The following is an 18946-nucleotide window of genomic DNA, read 5'->3' as shown; positions in this document are numbered from 1 at the left end:
TCAATTTATGACCATAATTGAGACCAGAACTTCCTTTGCTAACCAAAGTGGCTTTTAAGTCAGTCACACCCAAATTCACAATAACAGTGGGGATGCTGCAATGGTCATAAGTGTGAGGAGTGGTTGTAAGTCATTTTTTAAGCATCATTGTAACTTCAAACAGTTGCTAAAGGAATTATTATAACTCGAGGACTACTTGTGGCAGCCTCAGCCTCCTTTATTTATAGATGCCTTCCCTCAAACCTGTGCCATGTGTGAAATGGGATTATGAGAGATTCACCAATTGCTATAGCCAATTAACAGCTTGTATTTTGAAAAACTAAATGGATCTCAAAAGTGGTAGTTTAAAATGAGGTAAAGTGAAAGTTAAGCTAAACTCATTCTCTTAATTAAAAAAAATCAAAATCACCTCCAAACTATTGGATGGTAAGGGAAACAATATGCTTCTTGTGATGTGTTTCATTCTACTAAAAAAAAAATTCTGAACATGTGATAAGATAAAGCTGAATGGATTTTGGAAATGGATTCAGAAGCCCCTTTAGATGATCATTCAAATGAATGATGTTGACATATCCTCTTCCCCCATTCCCGTCATCTCTCTTTGGACATGGATTATGGGATACTGTTGTTTAAACTCTAACTCTAATTAATAAACTTTCTGTATCTTCTGTTAAAGGTTTATGCCTGTTTCTCCTTGGGCCTTCTTTCTGCTTCCCTCCTCTCCTTCATGTATTTCTACCATTGGCAAGGCTGCTTCATTCATCTTTCATTTAGCAGCAGATCTTCCCTCTCTTCCCTCTCTCCCTCAGAAAGGCCAAAGCCCAACACCAGATTTCCAACTCACTGTGCTTTGTAATCCCATTGCCAGTCTCACAATGCTGTACAGCAATCTTGTGCTTGACAAGATTTTCAGCTTTGACAAATTCAGGCATAAGATTTACCTCAGATCAGTTAATTCAGGGTTTCTCAACTTTAGATGTGTGGACTTCAACATGCTGGCTGAGGAATTCTGGGAATTGAAGTCCACACAGCTTAAAGTGGCTCAGGCTGAGAAACACAGAGATTATTCATGAGATATTTATTGACATTAGCTACTGTTGCATTAATGCCACATTATAAACAAACCTACAGAAAAAAAGCAAATATTCCTAATGTACATAGCCAACTCATAGTAAACATGCTTAACTATTATGGGTTTGTTAACTGGCCTTTTATCTATTCACAACTATTGTTTCTGAAGAATTACCATGTGTTCAATATACTCTCCCCCATTTTTAATACAAGATTTTAGAAAAGTAATGAATTACAAACTAAGTAGGAAATGTCAAATACTTTGGCCACCTAATGAGGAGGAAGGACTCACTGGAGAAGAGTCTAATGCTGGGAAACATCGAGGGCAATAGAAGAAGGGGACGACAGAGAATGAGGTGGCTGGATGGAGTTACTGAAGCAGTAGGCGTGAGCTTAAATGGACTGCAGAAGATGGTAGAGGACAGGAAAGCCTGGAGGAACATTGTCCATAGGGTCGCGATGGGTCGGACACGACTTCGCAACTAACAACAACAGGAAATGTCAGGGGTTGACTACAAAAAAGGCAAATGCAGTTTTAGGCTATATCAGTTCAGATCAATGATGATTTGACCTTATTCTATGTTGGTTAGACTATCATGAGCATTAGGCCTAGTTTAGAGTACCATATTTGATAAATACTGGACTAAATTCAGAAAATGGCATAGAACAGGAGTCCCTAATACCTGGGCCATGGAGTGGTACCAGGCCATGAAAGTGGTGGGCGAGCACACAATTCCAGAGGGAAAAAAAGCTAGGCATCATTAGCATATAGGCAATATTTAAACCCAAAGCCCCTGATTAATCCACTCTATGGATTAATTTAGAAATTAAACAAGATTGACAAAATTGATACGTTTGGGATACCATAGCTTAGTAGAAGTTTGCAGAAGTCCCACATTCTCATGCCAACTCTGGAGTATGGAATAGGACCATGAAGAATAATGCATCCTACTCCAACTCTATAGACAGTCATTTCAGCAGAATACTATGATTGATGGTGTGAGCATACTGATGGCATCCAACTCACAACTTTACTAAATGGCTATATATACTTGCTAAGTGATCCAGAAGGATCAAAAGTTATACTCACGTGATAATCTGTTGATCAAGACTGTTTTGCTACCCAAACCAGGCTACTAATACATTTGGAACTGATCCACGTAATCTATATTGTCCAAGGTCTTATGAACTAGCTACTACCCTACTTCGTTGGATGTATGGTTTGTGTGAGAAAACTGGATCTCATATGAGGCACATAACTGATTAAAATGAGCTGACTGAATTCCTTAAGAGCTAGGATTCCAATGAAGAATGCTCTAGTGAAGATAAAAGTGGACTTTGGGTTGGATATTTTGATTGTGTTTGTATACACCATGCATTATTTGGTTTGCCACAGTTAGACTGTTAATCAGTGTAATAATAGAGACGGTATACATCTTCTTGGTAAACATCTTCACAGGTTACCATTTCTTTCGTGTTATTCAAATCAGATTTCCTGAAATAACACATCCTTTTTATTATCTTAAATATATATTTATTTATTTTTATTTTTAAGATATGCTTACTTCCATTTTCTTAGTAATATGAATTCCATTAATTAGTGGAAAAAATAAACAGTAACAATATTACATTTTATGTTGATTGTCTCAAATACTTCATCCTTTTACTTTGAATGGGACAACTAAACTAAAGAAAAACTTGTTTATATCTTAAAGTGAAAATATTTTGTAAAGCAAAGATTTGATTTCTATTCAATCAGTCTGTTAAAGCCAAGAAAAAATTATTCTCTATTCAAATTTTGTAGACACTGTTTTGAAACTCATTCCGTCATCCTCAAACCATTGTTTATACTGGTATACGTGTGTATGCATGTCTAAAAATGAAGAAGTTATATTTAGTACATTATTTGGGAGCAAACTGGACAAGTGTTCGACATATAAAAAGAAACTGAAATTAAAATACATATAACAAGGAAATAAGATTTTTAATATACGGTAATCAAATTGTAATATATTAGCTTTCAACATGGAAGGAGTTTCACTTCTACAAATGGCAGTACAGTGATGTTTAATTTTTTATTTCTTGGGGAGAAAGATACTAGCTTCTTCTGTAAGAAGGAGAAATGGTCATTGTGAGATGTATTGTCATCAACAAATATTAAATACTAATTTGCTCCAACTTTATTTAACTTAGAAAATACATTGTGTTCAGTAACTGGAATGAATCAAACACTTAAGTGACAAATGACTTCATTTATATGCCCATCATGATTTACAATGGCACACATTTACATTAAACCAAGTGATACTGTATATATTATTTCTTCTAGTTAGTAAAGTAGTATGATTATTGCCAGTTAAGTAAAAAATGGTAGTTAAGCTTATTTTTTAAACAGGAGTTTACCAAAATAATTGCATAGTAGTAATTCAAGCATAGAAGTTCAATATAATTACAAAGCCCATTAAATAGGTGTGCTGATCATAAAGGGAGCCAATATAGATAGGTTAATGTAAACTGAATGAAAAACAGCTATTATCTTTGTTTTAAAAGTTTCAAGGTTAGGAACTTTTACTTAAATGCATTTTTAAAAATATTTTTGTGCAGCATATTTAACAGTCTAAAAATTTAATGTAAAATGCCCATTATCCTCATAATACAGCAGAAAAAGTTTGTTCTTCAACAGATCAAATGAGGCACTTGTAGCATAAATTTCAGAAACTGTTTATAATGATATAATTTCATTAGTCCTCTAGAGATAGCTTCCAATGTTCCAATCTTCAGCTTAAGTCTTCAGAAGGTGGTGCATAAGAAAATCCAATGAATGCATCATCTGCTTCTAGTACACTAGCATTTACAATATTATAATCAGAAGAAATGCAAATTGAGCAGGGCACCATCTCTTCTGTAAATGTTGCATCAAAGTTCCTGATGTCATCTGGACCAAACTAGAAAATAAAGCATATGTAAAATATTACAAGAGGCTTATATGTCCATATATTATCTATTTAAAATGATTTTAAAAATCTTCCAACAGAATAGTTTAGCGTGTACAGATATTATAGTTTATCTTGTTAAGCAGTAATCCTCCACTTGTGCAATGAGATTTCCAGTTACTCTTTTAAACTCCCACAATTCTCCAAACATTTGCTCTGAAAGTAGTGGAGAAAGCAATTCTATACATAAATAGTTATTACACGGTGTAATAAGCACAATATACTACATAGAGACCTGTTTGTTTCTAGAGATTATGCAATACTATGTTCAGTTTTTATTCACCACTTCATGATTTTTTAAATTCATCTTAGCTATGATGACTTAACGAATAAAGAGTAGGAAGGGACTTACCACATTAGGATTAAATGGTGGTGGAATCTTTTTATGTAAAAGGTCATTCCAATTGAGTGATTCAAAGAAGGGATGCCTTTGAATTTCAAGCTGAAATACAAAATGAAGTTTAATATAAACTATATAATTTGTATCAAATGTGTTAGAAAACTGTTGTCATTCCACATAAAGTTAACAAATTTTCCTGTTCTGATTAAAGTCTGGTTCCCAAAAATTATGGATCTTGTGCTGAATTTCCTATGTATGATATTAAACATTTTAGTGACTGCCCTTCTTGATTGATCATGATTCCCAGGGAGGTTAAACTATGGTTAATTCATCTTTAAGTAAGAGGGTCATGGTGTGCATAAAGGAAGCAGTGGTGTACCCCCTCCTCAAGATGCCATCACTCATTTCCAACCCTTCCCTTTTTGGATTCTGGAAAAAGTAGCAGTTAAACAACTGCAGTGTTATTACTGTATATTTTACAGATTGTCCTCAATTTATGACTGTTAGTTCAGCAACGGTTCAAAATTATGACAGTGCTGAATGAAGGGACATGCATCCTCCTCCCAAAATTCTAATCATTGCAACCATATAGTCGTGTGATAAAAATTAGGTCACTTGGCAGCACACCTGCCCTTACAATCACAGGAGTGCTGCAAGCTGGCTAGGCTCTCTGGCACGTAGAAATCTGCCACAAGCTGGGAGATCTAGGCTAGCTGGGCCCACTAGCTTGGAGGCCTTCCCCCTCCCCCACCACTCCCAGAAGGCTCAAGTCTTCTACCTGCCTCACTACTTTCATGAAAGGCTTGGGCTAACACCCTAAAATGGATAATGTCAACCTATCCTATGGCGTTTATAAAAACTCTTGAGTATAAATATGTAATTCAGTACCATAAAAGCTCTGCACCTATATGAAACATAATTATAATGAAGATGGACAACATTCTATAAATTGTTTAATTCATAAAATCCAAATAACCTTTATTTGGTAAAACAATTCACACCTCATGTTGTTAAACTCTTGATTCAAAGAAAATTATTTATGCTTAAATCCCATCCAAAGCAATTAAAATTGAGTTAATCTTCAGAGTTACCTTGCAATGAGATGGATAAATATATTGTGTATGCTGGAATGAAATGCAGTAGTCAAATTTGGTTATTTAAATTTTTCAGACCACTTATAATATTTTTAAAAGGAATAAATATTTGCATTTCATGTAGTAGCAAAGAATATTTTAAATGTTTTTTTTAATTTATTGTTTGATTTAAAATAAGGTATTTTACATACAAAGTCTTCTTTAGCTCCAAGTCTGTTCTGTCTTTCCTTCTCCAAAAGTTCTTCCAAAATAGACCAAGCTGTAAGACTGACACCTGGCCTTAAATGGAGAGGTTTATGAAGAATGCTTTCATACATCTCAGCAACATCACGGCAGTAAAAGGGCGGCTGGATATATTGTAAGGAAAGATAACAGAACATAGATATAATGTACTTGTTCAAGAAATGTATGTATGCATGTATATATGTATGTATACACACACACACACACACACACACACACACAGAGTATATATATATTGCAACGATCACCCTTACTACAAAATATTCACCCTCAAAGATCACAGAGAACCACTGAGAAGAGCAACATACTGTTTAATAAGTGTATGTCATAAAGATATGAAAGATTATTTGTTTTAGGACTTGAACCATCAATTTAGAATTTGCTTGGTACTCATGCAATAGAAGAGTTTCTAAACTGCCGTGAGAGCTTCTTAGTACCTAGGATAATAAACAAGGGATCATTTCAATTAAATACTTTCTCTATCTGATTTAGAAGATATTATAGTTTCAAATTTGACACCAGATCCTGAAGATAACCTAATCTAGGGAAAATAAAATTGTTGATGGATATTAATGGTGTAAATATAGGTCCACTGTATAAGATTTACCACATAGAATCATATTATCAAGTAATTGTGTTTTTAAGAAAGCAATCTCACTCAGAGTGATCTGAAATAGAAACACAATCAAGGACTGGTAAGAAATATTATCTGGATTATAGGAGGAAAATAACTTGGTTCTAATTGGCAATAACTGCTATTTTTCTGACACATTATGCTTTTAAATATCTCAGATGAAAATCCTATTGCACTGGATATTTTCCTTTTTTTGTCCAATATATTTTAAAAATGACTTGTGACATGATGAATCATATTCACAAAATTATTGTATATACTTTATTGATGTAAGCAAAATATTTTATAACTGAGACAGGAAGCAAAGTCTGGTGATAGGAAAAAACAGGCATTTTCCTAAAGACCAAAAAAATGTACATTTTAATATAGGTACTACAGAAACAAAAAACGATCTCTACTATCCTAGAGGAACAACAGGATAAATGAAAAGATGTTAGAAATGTCCTAGATACTGTCAGCTTTTTCTAAATGATTCCATTCACTTTAGGAGCAAATGCTATCATTGCTATTTCAGTTGTTTATTTTTTTATGCCTGGTGACATAATCTGTTCCACTACCAGCCAGGAAATTGAGAGAACATCAGAAGCAAATGACTAAGGCACAAGACTTGGCTGGGAATAAAGTAGTCTATTCACATATATGCATTGTGGATGTTACTATGTTTTTAATATTTTTATGTAAAAAATTAAAAGTTAATTTAGTTTAATTAAAGTTAAGTTCAATTTGAACAATTCTATTAGATCGGAATACGGATCATTTTAATCAGTATCCTGTTTCCAACAGCAATAGCTAGGACATATGTAACAAGTTATCTCCTAGTATCTAGTATATATTTTAGACATTGATTTAGGTATACAGTTTGAAAAATATGAGATTACCTACCAGACCATATAGCATTTCATACAAAACAGCTCCAAGACACCACCAGTCTACAGTGTTATCATAGGGTTGCTTTCTGATTACTTCTGGAGCCAGGTACTATAAGGGAAAAATGGCTTCATCAATCACTAGGAGGCAAAACTGCTTTTGGTATGAATGATGCTAAGCATAAGCCTATGGCCTTTCACTCTCAACTATTTAACAAAGCTCAAAATTAATTTCTTAGATATATGCATGTTATTATAAAAAAATAGAAGATGTTTTGAAGCTTACCTTGTTTTTATAATTTTATGGTTTGCAGTTTTATTACTGCTGTGAGTCTCTCAGAGTTGTGTTTTCAGATGGGCAGTCATACAAATGAATGATTGTAAAACCAAAATTTAATTCTTCTAAACCTTGCAATGAGCCTGTTACCCACTCTAGCCCAAAGCTTGGGGGAAAAGATCCACTCATTTTAATCAGGGCATGATGGAGTGCCACACAAATCTAATGGGAATCATGTTGGAAACTTTCTTATGGTGTTGATAATTAGATAACACTGCTAAAATACATTTTTGTACAATTATTGTCTTAGTTTGGTTACTATCTTCCACAACTTTCTTAGGCAGCTAATTTAGCATCCCCATGGTCATCAAGACTTCCCTAATAATTAAGTTACATCGTTTTTTATTAAGATGTTATATATCTAAGATACTGTTTTTCAGTTCTACCAATGAAAGTTCCAAATGTATTGTATTTTAAGAGACAGAAAGAGAAAAGAGAAAGTGAGAGCGCGCAAGTAAATTAACTTACCTCTGGAGTTCCACAAAACGTTGCAGTAGTATCTGAAGTTGCAATTCCTTCTTTACAGAGTCCAAAATCTGTTAAGACTACATGCCCCTGCATTGAAAATTGAAAATCTACTGTTAAACAATGAGGAATATTAGTGATTATATTGTTTAAATTTCTTGGATAATAGAAAGAAATATTTACAGCCTACCAATGAATCTAGAAGAATATTTTCTGGCTTCAGATCCCTGGGCATAAATGAGAAAGAAGGAAATTCATTGTAAGTAAAATCTCTAACAAGAATCATGGTCTTGTATAACTATTAATAAGAAATAAGGTCCTTGTATAAACCAACAAATAATAAAATGAAAAAAGTAAATATATATTAATATAAAATGCCTGTATTTATTCCCTTTTCCCTTTTCAGTCATTACCTGTATACAATTTTTATGGAGTGCAAGTAGCCCAGTGCACTGGCTATTTCAGCAGCATAAAACTTGGCTCTGTGTTCAGGAAAGGTGCGTTCTTTTTGTAAGTGAAAGAAGAGCTGTAAATATGCATGGAGCAGGTTAAAAGAAAACAGTGTTATTCTTTTTTTTAATTGAAAAGTTTTACAAAATTTTTAATAATAACCCCCCCTCCCCATCAACCCTCCTCCCTTCCCTCCCCCCCGGACTTCCCAAAGCAGAATACAGGGTATTACATATAGCAATCTTATGCAAACATATGCTAAATATCTATTACAACGTTAACAAACCTTCCACCCTTTAACTCCCTTATAACAAAACTAAAGTAATTATAATAACACTTCTATAATTGTAAAAATTATTCATATGCTATTTGAAACTTTTTAGTCCCATATTTGTTCTGAATATAATCAATCCATCTTTTCCATTCCAAAATATATTTTTCTTGTGACTGTTCTTTCAAATATGCTGAAACTTTTGCCATTTTAGCTACGTCCATTAGTTTAAGTATCCATTGTTCTATTGTAGGTAAATCTTCTTTCTTCCAATGTTGCGCCACCAACAGTCTGGCTGCCGTTATTAAGTGTAACATTAATTTAGTTTCTATAACAGTATAATCCAAAATAATCCCCAATAAGAATAGCTACAGAGTAAATCTTTTTTTTTCTTAAAGACTTTCTGAAAAATCCACCAAGAAAACAGTGTTATTCTTAATAATAAGATTAACACATTCTGCAATTGTCTATCAACAGCTATCAAAACAGTGAAAAAAATGTTGTGCATAATTATTCACATCCTTCCTTTAACCATTTCCTTATTTTTTTTCACATCTGTAGCCTTGGCAAGTTACAGCTGCAATTCCTGAATAAATTACTGCAATGGTCTAGTTTACAAATAACCACAACCAGCAACCATGGTTTTGGAGATTCTGCGTTCACATAATTTGTGAATGCTACCCATGTTTCACTAACTTTTGGTTAATATAAATTGTGATTATAATAATTTTTAAACTAAATATTCCATATACACATAAAGTAGTAAGCAATAACAGCAACATAGCAAATGGATCTATTTTTGCAATGTGGGAGTCGATTTATATTAAGCCACTATGATTAGCTGCTGCAATTTCTCTTAAACTGCAAGCCAAAACTGATGACATTTGATTACTATATAAAGACTGAAAAGTATACCTACCTCTCCTCCATTAACAAAATCCAGAACAAAGTACAGCTTCTCCATGGTTTGGAATGAATAATGCAATCCAACTAAGAATGGATGTTTCACATTTTTCAATAGCACATTGCGTTCAGCCATGATATGTTTTTGCTATGAGGAAATGAAGGGTCAATAAGTAAGTAGGAATAATTTTGTAATTGGAAGGAAAAACAAAGTCTCTTTCCTTTTACCTCTTTCCTGTTTAGGACAATTTTCTTCTGCAGCACTTTAACAGCATAGAACTTTCCATCCCATTTTCGTTTTGCAAGAAGAACCTAAAGAAGAATTTTCATAGAAAGTCTGTTCCACCCTGTTGAAGAATTCAAGTAATTTTTCCCAGTTCTTACAAGTAGCAACTATATAGAGATAATGCAGTGATATTAGATTATTTCTAATTTTTAAAAATTGCCCTTATGATTCCAGGGATTCAAACTGGAGTCTTCGATATCTAAGGCAAGCAGCTATAACTTTTCTTTACATACCATCAACAAAAGGATATATCCCACCCATAGAATCAAAAAATGTTCAAATGGAGTGGTATGAGCAAAAAGTATGTAATAATAAAAGGAAACCTACCTTGCCAAAGCTGCCCTTCCCAATAACTTTCAGGAAGTCAAAGTCTGTTGGTTTAGCACTGGAATGGTTTCAGGATAAAGAAAAACAGGTAATCAAAATGATAAAAGGTAGCTATTAGTGTTTGGATGGCAGTCATACCACATATTCTTCCTAACTACTCCTTCAGTATTCGCTGTGCTCTTCATCACAGTTCAAGTTTAACAGTCATATGTCTGCTGTATTGCAGTCTTCTAGAGCACCAATTATTCTACATATAAGGTAAAGGTTCCCCCGCACACGCGTGCTAGTCGTTTCCAACTCTAGGGGCCGGTGCTCATCTCCGTTTCAAAGCCAAAGAGCCAGCGCTTGTCTGAGGACGTCTCCGTGGTCATGTGGCCGGCATGACTGGACGCCAAAGGCGCACCCACCGTAGTGGTCCCTATTTTTCTACTTGCATTTTTACGTGCTTTCGAACTGCTAGGTTGGCAGAAGCTGGGACGAGTAACAGGCGCTCACTTTGTTACGCGGCACTTGGGATTCGACCCGCCAAACTGCCGACCATCTGATCGACAAGCTCAGCGTCCTAACCCACTGAGCCACCACGTCCCTTTAATTATTCTACATAGTATTTCCCATTTTATGCATGTGCTTTCTGATTATCCTCCACATTACTGTTTCTTTTACTGACTTTCTACAAATTCATCCTTTTCCCTTTTTATTTATACTTAATAACTTGTAAGACAATATTCTCTTAGTTTTAAATTACAACATTTTTTTCTAAACTTGCTCCTAATTGATACTACATGCAGGGTACTTTTTACTCCCAGCCCCACTTTAACAAAGTAACTACAAAGGCTAATTTATATTTAACTAAAACCTACTGAGGATTTCCAGATGGCCCCAGGTTGATGTTCTGTGAGGTAGAATTTAGCTGTTTAAAAATAAAAATATAAATTAAAATCAAATCAAGTTTATAGATAATTCATTAGTTAGAAAAGAAGTTTAATAATAACATTTCAGATTGCAATCTAGTATACTCAAATTAAGTATTTTGGGGGAACTAAATCTTTCTTGTAACTTTGTTTTTGAAAGGACAAAGGTTAATTACTGTAATCCCTATCAATACAGAGATGTTCCTGACACCAGTGAGTGTAAGTTGTTAGAAAGAAAGAAAGAAAGAAAGAAAGAAAGAAAGAAAGAAAGAAAGAAAGAAAGAAAGAAAGAAAGAAAGAAAATTGTTTCTCAGGCAGTTTTCTATCTTTAGGAGCAAAGTCTACGTTCCCCACATATTTCTGTGGGCTGTCCAAAAGAAAATCCAGCTTGTTTTCATAAACAGCTTTGAGATTGAAAAAGGAAACTCAGTAATTAAAAACTAAACTCTGAAAAGGTATTTGGAAGGGATTACACAAGAACTCTTGTGTATCCTTTCAGACATACTCTTATATATCTACAGCTTTTGTTGGGATCAAACTTTCCAGGCCCTTTAAAAGATTTAAAAAGAACAACTAATAGGGTTAATCTTTCTAGATATTTAAGAGACCTATTTTACAGATTAATTTTTGTCATTTTGCTATCAAATTTTATCAGTAGAATTCTCCAGGACTCTGAGGTGTAAAAAAAAAAAAGAATGGCAAGGATGAATGTGACCCATAGACTGTCAACCCTACCACAGAAAGATAGGACAAACTCCTGGGTCAGATTATGTCTACACACTTTTCACCCTCCTTCCCACTCCAGTCCCAGGACATCATAAATCCTGCTGAACTAAAATGCAAGTAGAAAGAGTTGTGCATGGACAGAAGAGGGGCATTATTAAAATCTGGGCCGAGTGGATCTGGTCCAGAAGGACAACAGAAACTCTTTTCTGCTTGGTGAACAGATGTGGTAGAGACCAGGTGACATATTAGAATGGTTACCAATGAAAAATATAGCTGCCACCCAACATGCCTACGTTACCATGAACAACTTCAATTTGTAAAATGACAATTGCATTTGGTTGCATATAAAGAATATTTTTCTATGTTTTGTGTGATTTTCATGTTGCACTGTTGGACTAAATAAATTTATTTGATTAATGGATTAATATGTTATAAATTATTGCTTTGAAGGCAATAATGCTTGTGTTATATTTATTATTAAATAAAATATTCTTCATCTCAAATGAATAACAAATAAATGGTGAGAACAATCTGTTTATGCAAGTATGCATACTAGTGTAAACTAGAGCAACTAATTCACAGAGCACATATTATAACCTGACATTGTTTATATTGTCCTGGCAAGTAGAATCAGTATTTTCTACAAGTAAAAATGCCATTTATGACATTCCTCTACCAACGCATCAGATACAATTACCTGATTTTTGGCAAGGGAACCAGAACATGTCTGAAATATTAAACCTTCTAATACAGGCATGTCAAACTCATGAGGTCACGTGACGTCACGCAATGTACTGCAACTTTTTCCCCATCACAGGCAATGGGGTGGGCGCAGTTTTAGTATGATGCATCTGGCCCACGGTCTGGCACTTTGACATGCCTGTTCTAATAGGACAGTTTTAAATCTGTGAATGATATGAACATGGAAAATATAAAATATGGCAAGACACCCTTGATTATGTTCAAAATCAGATGTTGATTAAAGCTGAGGTGGATTTGGACCCATTTCCTAGAGACGTGTTGTATCGTACAGGTTGAATGCATAGCTTTATTGATCATTAGACTGCAGAAGTCTCTGACCATGGTCACTCCAGGGAGCTTGCTTGAGCACTGCAGCATGAAGTAGGCTGTAGTATTGACATAAACTTTATGTCAACTAGCTGATGGTAGTGATTAGTATTAGTTAATGATGCTTTAATTGCCAATTATAGGAATAGCAGCTGTTCTTACATATTTTCTTTTATTACAAAGTATTGTAGATGTTCTTGTAATTTCACTGATGAAAGTGCAAAGATTCCAAAACTTATGCTTACTGACATAAAGACTGGCATCTTCACTGGAATATATGAAGAGTGATGATTTGTATTTTAAAAATAGTCTAGGAGTACAGATTAAAGGACTCCAAACTTTGAACAATGTGAAACAACAACTTAACATTCTGAGACTACTATATTTGACAAGAGAGATAGGCAATGCTTTATATTCCACTGAAGTATAAATCAAGAAAGATATTGGAAAAGGCGAATAGGGTTGATGAAATAAGGTAACTTCTGTAATTTAACCACAGGATGCAAAAAATAGTTACCTTTTGACTGTTTCTTTCATCCTCATCTTCAGATGGATCATATTGGTGCTTTGGATTGTCCATCTGAAGAAATGATCTTACATCTGGACTAGGAAAGATAATTTATTTAATGTTTTATTATATATTTTCAATGTGAATAACATATACAACAAAATAAAAAAGAAATTATCATCATGACTTAGCTGAAAACTGAAACCAAACAGGAAGTTAGGTAGATTACAGCATAGCTAATTAAGATGAAGCTTCCATTTCCATTGATACAATATATATTAATTAGATCACTTGTAAACACCACCAGGAAGAAGCAATTTCCATTATAACACTTTGATATTGTTGCCATTTTTAACTTTTAATTTGTTAAAATTTGTATTAATAACATTAAAATCACTACCACAATTATATATAATTGAATGAAAGCAGCAGAAATTTGATCAGTTAAAAATAATTTCAAAGAAATTAACAATCCAAACATTTTCCAAAAAAAGTTACATTTTGATAAGCCATAGCAAACCAACAGTGAAGCTGACAACCTCTTTACCATTGGTTATGTATTCCAGAGAAGACACAACCATGGGACAAGTAGAACCTGAATCTGAACTTCTGAACTACTCTTATTTTCCTTGTGGACAGAACATCACCTAGCACAGGGGCCCCCAACTCCTGGGGCCATGGTGCGCTGCTTGACTTTCTATATAATTGTAACAGCCAAACTTGTTAGGCCTCATTTAGCCACCATTATAGCTAGTCCTCATCTTATGACAACAATTGAGTCTACAATTTTAGGTGTTAAGTTGTAAAAGTTGTAAAGCAGGTCATTCAATGACCAATCCAAATTTTATGACCTTTCTTGACATGTGGCAATCATTAAGCGAACGTGGTGTTGTAAAGTGAACACTACAACACCAGATTGTTGGGGGCAATAAGCTGACTTTGTAAAATGCCGCTGGGGGGGCCTGAAAGCCCTAATAAGCAGGCATATACATAGAATGAAGGCTATTGCTAAGCACATTGTGCTTTAGATTGTAAGCCGCCCTGAGTCCTCGGAGAAGGGCGGGATATAAATGGGATTTTAAAAAATTGTTAAGTGAAAGCCTCAGTCATTAAATGAACCCATTGTTTCAATGGGGTTATTTTTGAAAGCCGAAATGCCAATTTCCAGCAAAAACATTCTAAATTGTGGACGTATGCTTGTGGGATGCTGCAAATGGCTGTAAATGTGGGCCAATTGCCTAACACCCAAAATTGATGTGACCACGGGATCTCCTGGACATCGCAACTTTGCTTTTGGGGTAGGGGGACTGTTTTAATTTTGAATGGTTGCTAATCAAGCAAATGATTGCTAAGTGACTGGTCATATGTTGAGGACTACCTGTATTCAGATACATCCATTTAAAGAATGGATGAATTCCTATATGTGATTTAAGTTATGAGCTTGCTTATATTTGTTTATTCCTCTGATTTATAAAGATGATGTTATGAAACCTGAAATAGCCAAACCCTCTCAGAGCATTTTGAATGACAGTGGAACTATAAATTCCTGCAGAAAGATTATTTTAATCAGCCATAATTCCTTCAATCAGAAAAGCTCAAACTTAAGTAATGATTTTAGTAACAATTCTGCAGTGGTTTAAAAAAATATCGAACACCACATGTGAGAACTCTAACCTTGACCTGCCAAAAGTATGCCTTGGTGATCACTTTCCATGTCATTTTGTGCAGCATCTGGTAATCAAAAGTTATAGACATTCTCTTACAATACAGGTAGTCCTTATCTTATGATCACAATTGGGTCCAGAATTTTCATAGTTAAGCAAGCCAGTTGTTCAGTGAGTCAGGCCCAATTTTACAACCTTTTTGGTCATGTTTGTTAAGCGAACAAGTGAATCGCATAGTTATTAAGCAAATCCAGCTTCCTCCAATGACTTCGCTTGTTGGAAGCTGGTTGGGAAGGTCGTGAATGGTGATCACATGATGCCAGGAAGCTGCAACCATCATAAATACATGCCAATTGCCAAGCACCTGAATTTTGATCATGTGATCATGGGGATGCTATGATGGTTTTAAGTTTGAGTACTGGTTGTAAGTCTTTTTTTTACTACTGTTGTAACTTTGAATGGTTGCTAAATGAATGGTTGTAAGTAGAGAACTCTCTGTGTATCACTTAGAAGGAACTTGTGGATTGTACTTTCTAGTATATAGTTTACCACATAATTTTATTCTCTTGGGGGTAAAAAAAAGTTTCACTTACTGATTGCAAAGCTCAGACTGTCGTACTAAATTCTGAATGAATTCATTCAATCCTGCTCTTCTTTGTTTAATAAAATCTGAAAAATAAATGATCAGATATTAAAATACCTGTTTCAAAATTTAAATATGTGGATTTCTTAGATTACTTCATTAAAAAAGTAAAAAAAACCACCTTTGCTCTTCTATTTGTAATCAGGGCTGCTCGCCAGCATTTCATAAATACCAGTGGACAGGTGAATCAGATTAGATTAGATAATAGACCCTATAAAGAAAATAATTTTATTTTGTACCAGAATGACAGGATAACAGAATTGGAAGAGTTCAACACCCTACTCAAGCAGGAAACCCTATACCATTTCAGACAAATGGTTGTCCAATCTCTTCTTAAAAACCTCCAGTGTTGGAGTACCCACAACTTCTGGAGGCAAATCGTTCCACTGATTAATTGTTCTAACTGTCAGGAGATTTCTCTTTAGTTCTAGGTCAGGGGTAGGCAACCTCGGCTCTTTTATGACTCATGGACTTCAACTCCCGGAATTCCTGAGTCAGCTATTCTGGGAGTTGAAGTCCATGAGTCATAAAAGAGCCGAGGTTGCCTACCCCTGTTCTAGGTTCCAAATCCTTTAAACTATAGATTTGATGCTGCAGTCACTTGAAGAAGAAGAAGATAGTGAAATGGATACCACTGAATAGATACTTGAAATTTTTTAAAAAATCAATCATTCCTATACAGCTCTTGTTATCTGAGAATATGATAAATACACACACATTTTGATTAATATTAACAAAGTTATACATTGTCCTGTGTAGGAAAGGGAAAACCAAATGAAGTAAGCGTGGCTAGTAGGGAAATGTAAGACGGTAGGGCATCTCAAATCAGAAAATAGTTATTCTGTTAAGCTCAGTACTAAGCTATACTTGGAGAAACTGACAATAAGGGAAACAATATTATATAAAAGCTGTTTTGAAACTCAAATAATATTTTACCTAGGCTACATAGAATGCAGTAAAAGTAGTTCTATGTAATCAGAGATAAACTGGAAATCTTTTCTATGAATAAATGTAACAAATACTTTAAACTTCCTTATGTAATATTTCCTAGCTTTAGCTAAAATTTTCTTCTAACTGAGCTAATGCTTTCCTTTGAATATGATTAGTAAATACTTGTAAGCAGGGCTTTTTTTCTCATGGAACGCTCAGAACGGCGTTCCGGCACCTTTTTTTTTGCAAAAAAAAAGCTCCCTCTATTGGCTTTAGGAGTAGGCAATCTTGGCTCTTTTTTATGACTCATGGACTTCAACTCCCAGAAATCCTGAGCCAGCCACCCTGAGGGGAAAGAGAGAGGTTTCCAAGCTGAGCCATGCTGGCTCAGGAATTCTGGGAGTTGAAGTCCTTGAGTCATAAAAGAGCCAAGGTTGCCTACCCTGCACTACAGGAGGACATTAAAATTATTTACAAGGTTACTTCTTTAGGAACTAAACTTTTAGAATATAAAACAGCTAATTCAAAAAAGCCAACAGGAAAGAACCTCACATTTTTCATCTGCTTCTGTCTTTTGGAAGGTAAAATTAGATAACAAAATAATCTATTTCCTATGTTAATATCTCTGCAATGAAATCAATAAAGGTAACAGGAAAGAAATGAGAAACATTTTTCTCAATGTAATATGTCTAATTTAGCTGATGCTAAAACAAAATAGTATCTTTTGTACACTCTTGAAAACTATTTTGAATCTATAACCATCTATTACAACTAAACCACTTTAAATTAGACAATTCTTAAGAATGAAATATTCTTAATTTGGACTTTACTTTTACTGTTTGGACTGTTGTGTGTTTTGAAAAATAGATTATTTAGAATCTAGTTATGTTGCACTTCAGTCTTTAAATAATTAACCTAGTATATACATAACAATGTATGCTGTTTTCCATGCTGAGTTTAACATCAATAACAACATTTATTAAAAAGGCTAAAATAATTTCTGGTGGTATTGTCTGTAAATTAAAATTTTGTTTAGTCACAATCTTTCACTTTTCACATTCTGGACAAGCAGTGGTCATGTATCCTAGCAAAAGATGTTACATATGTGCATAAGTGTAGTCAGTAGCATATGCCTTTTTAAAAATATCAAACATGCAAAGAAACAAATATAAGTCCAAAATATCTGTATTAGATCCAGAAATGCCAACTTTGCAACCATTATTTCTCATCCATAACAATGGCACCCTAAGGATACCTGCATACGTGCAAATGCTTCTCTGGGATCAGTAACGCAGCAGGGATTGCTTTTTCCTTCCAGTAACAAATTGCTGGGAAATACCAAACATGGCCTTGAGAATTCCAATGTTTGTTACAAATTTTTCTGGATGTGGTTGGAAAGAGGCTGTTTGGCGCCAGAGACCACTGCCACAAGGAACACAGCTCTGGGTCGGGGTTCGGAGCAGCTCCAGGTGGGGGCTCAGCACAGGTTGCGGCATAGCAACTGCGGGGAGGGGAATCCCCACGGTGGCTGTGGAGAGGGGAATCCCCCCGGCATGTGGCTCCGAGCCGCAGGGGCAGGGGTGCAAAGGACGGGTGGCGACGCCATAGGAAGACACTGGCATCGCTCCCAGTGACAGCACCTCTGAGTTCCGGCACCTTTTTTTTTTTTAGAAAAAAAGCACTGCTTGTAAGCCTATTACATTGCTTGGATGGTACAAAACAAGCATTCATATACAGTCTGTTTATATTTGCGGGTTAAATTGAGTAACGTGGGAAAAAGGAGAGACTTTAATTAGAGAGGACAAACACTCCAAAACTAGGATATGCTGCATATAATCCATCAGAATTATTATCTACATGTACTAATGCTTTCAGATATAGACTTTTTCCAATGACTGCTAATAGATTGGCACATAATGCAATGCAATACAGTAAAATACAGTACAATACAGTATTGACAGACGTTCCGGTCTCAATTGTGGTTGTAAGTTGAGGACTACAATACAGGTAGTCTTCACCTTACGACCACAATTAGGATCAGAAAGTCTGTTGTTAAGCAAGGTGTTTAACACCTAATTTTACAGTTGTTAAGTGAATTACCATAGTTAAGTGAATCATGTGTTCATTAAGTGAATCTGGCTTTCCTCACTGATTTTGCTTATTAGAAGCCAACTAGGAAGGCTACAAATGGAGTAAACATGATTCCAAGATGCTGC

At 34.9% G+C, this 18946-nt stretch overlaps 1 protein-coding gene and 1 long non-coding RNA gene across 5 annotated transcripts in view; one reads left to right on the top strand and one right to left on the bottom strand.

The window, feature by feature from the left end:
* Positions 1-2610: 2610 nt before the first annotated feature.
* Positions 2611-18946, bottom strand: part of LOC310639244 (serine/threonine-protein kinase Sgk3) — a 37727-nt gene continuing 21391 nt past the window's right edge. For all 4 annotated transcript variants that reach the window (XM_083360781.1, XM_083360782.1, XM_083360784.1 and 1 more), the window contains exons 6-18: positions 15751-15826; positions 13503-13590; positions 11141-11190; positions 10281-10338; positions 9896-9979; positions 9684-9815; positions 8457-8569; positions 8234-8270; positions 8047-8133; positions 7258-7353; positions 5690-5845; positions 4417-4506; positions 2611-4016 (exon numbers count right to left, since the gene is read on the bottom strand). In XM_083360781.1, the coding sequence (XP_083216907.1) occupies positions 3849-4016; positions 4417-4506; positions 5690-5845; positions 7258-7353; positions 8047-8133; positions 8234-8270; positions 8457-8569; positions 9684-9815; positions 9896-9979; positions 10281-10338; positions 11141-11190; positions 13503-13590; positions 15751-15826 (1235 nt within the window). In that variant the 3' untranslated portion in view covers positions 2611-3848. The remainder of the gene's footprint in view (positions 4017-4416; positions 4507-5689; positions 5846-7257; positions 7354-8046; positions 8134-8233; positions 8271-8456; positions 8570-9683; positions 9816-9895; positions 9980-10280; positions 10339-11140; positions 11191-13502; positions 13591-15750; positions 15827-18946) is intronic.
* Positions 5736-10058, top strand: LOC310639245. The gene is made up of 3 exons (XR_014492264.1): positions 5736-5856; positions 8105-8302; positions 9911-10058. It is a non-coding gene; the product is annotated as an uncharacterized lncRNA (long non-coding RNA).

The sequence above is a fragment of the Vipera ursinii genome (assembly GCF_947247035.1).
Source record: "Vipera ursinii genome assembly, chromosome: 3".
Classification (NCBI taxonomy): domain Eukaryota; kingdom Metazoa; phylum Chordata; class Lepidosauria; order Squamata; family Viperidae; genus Vipera; species Vipera ursinii.
Note: the sequence above shows the minus strand (reverse complement) of the source record. Positions and strands in the feature narration are given on the sequence as shown.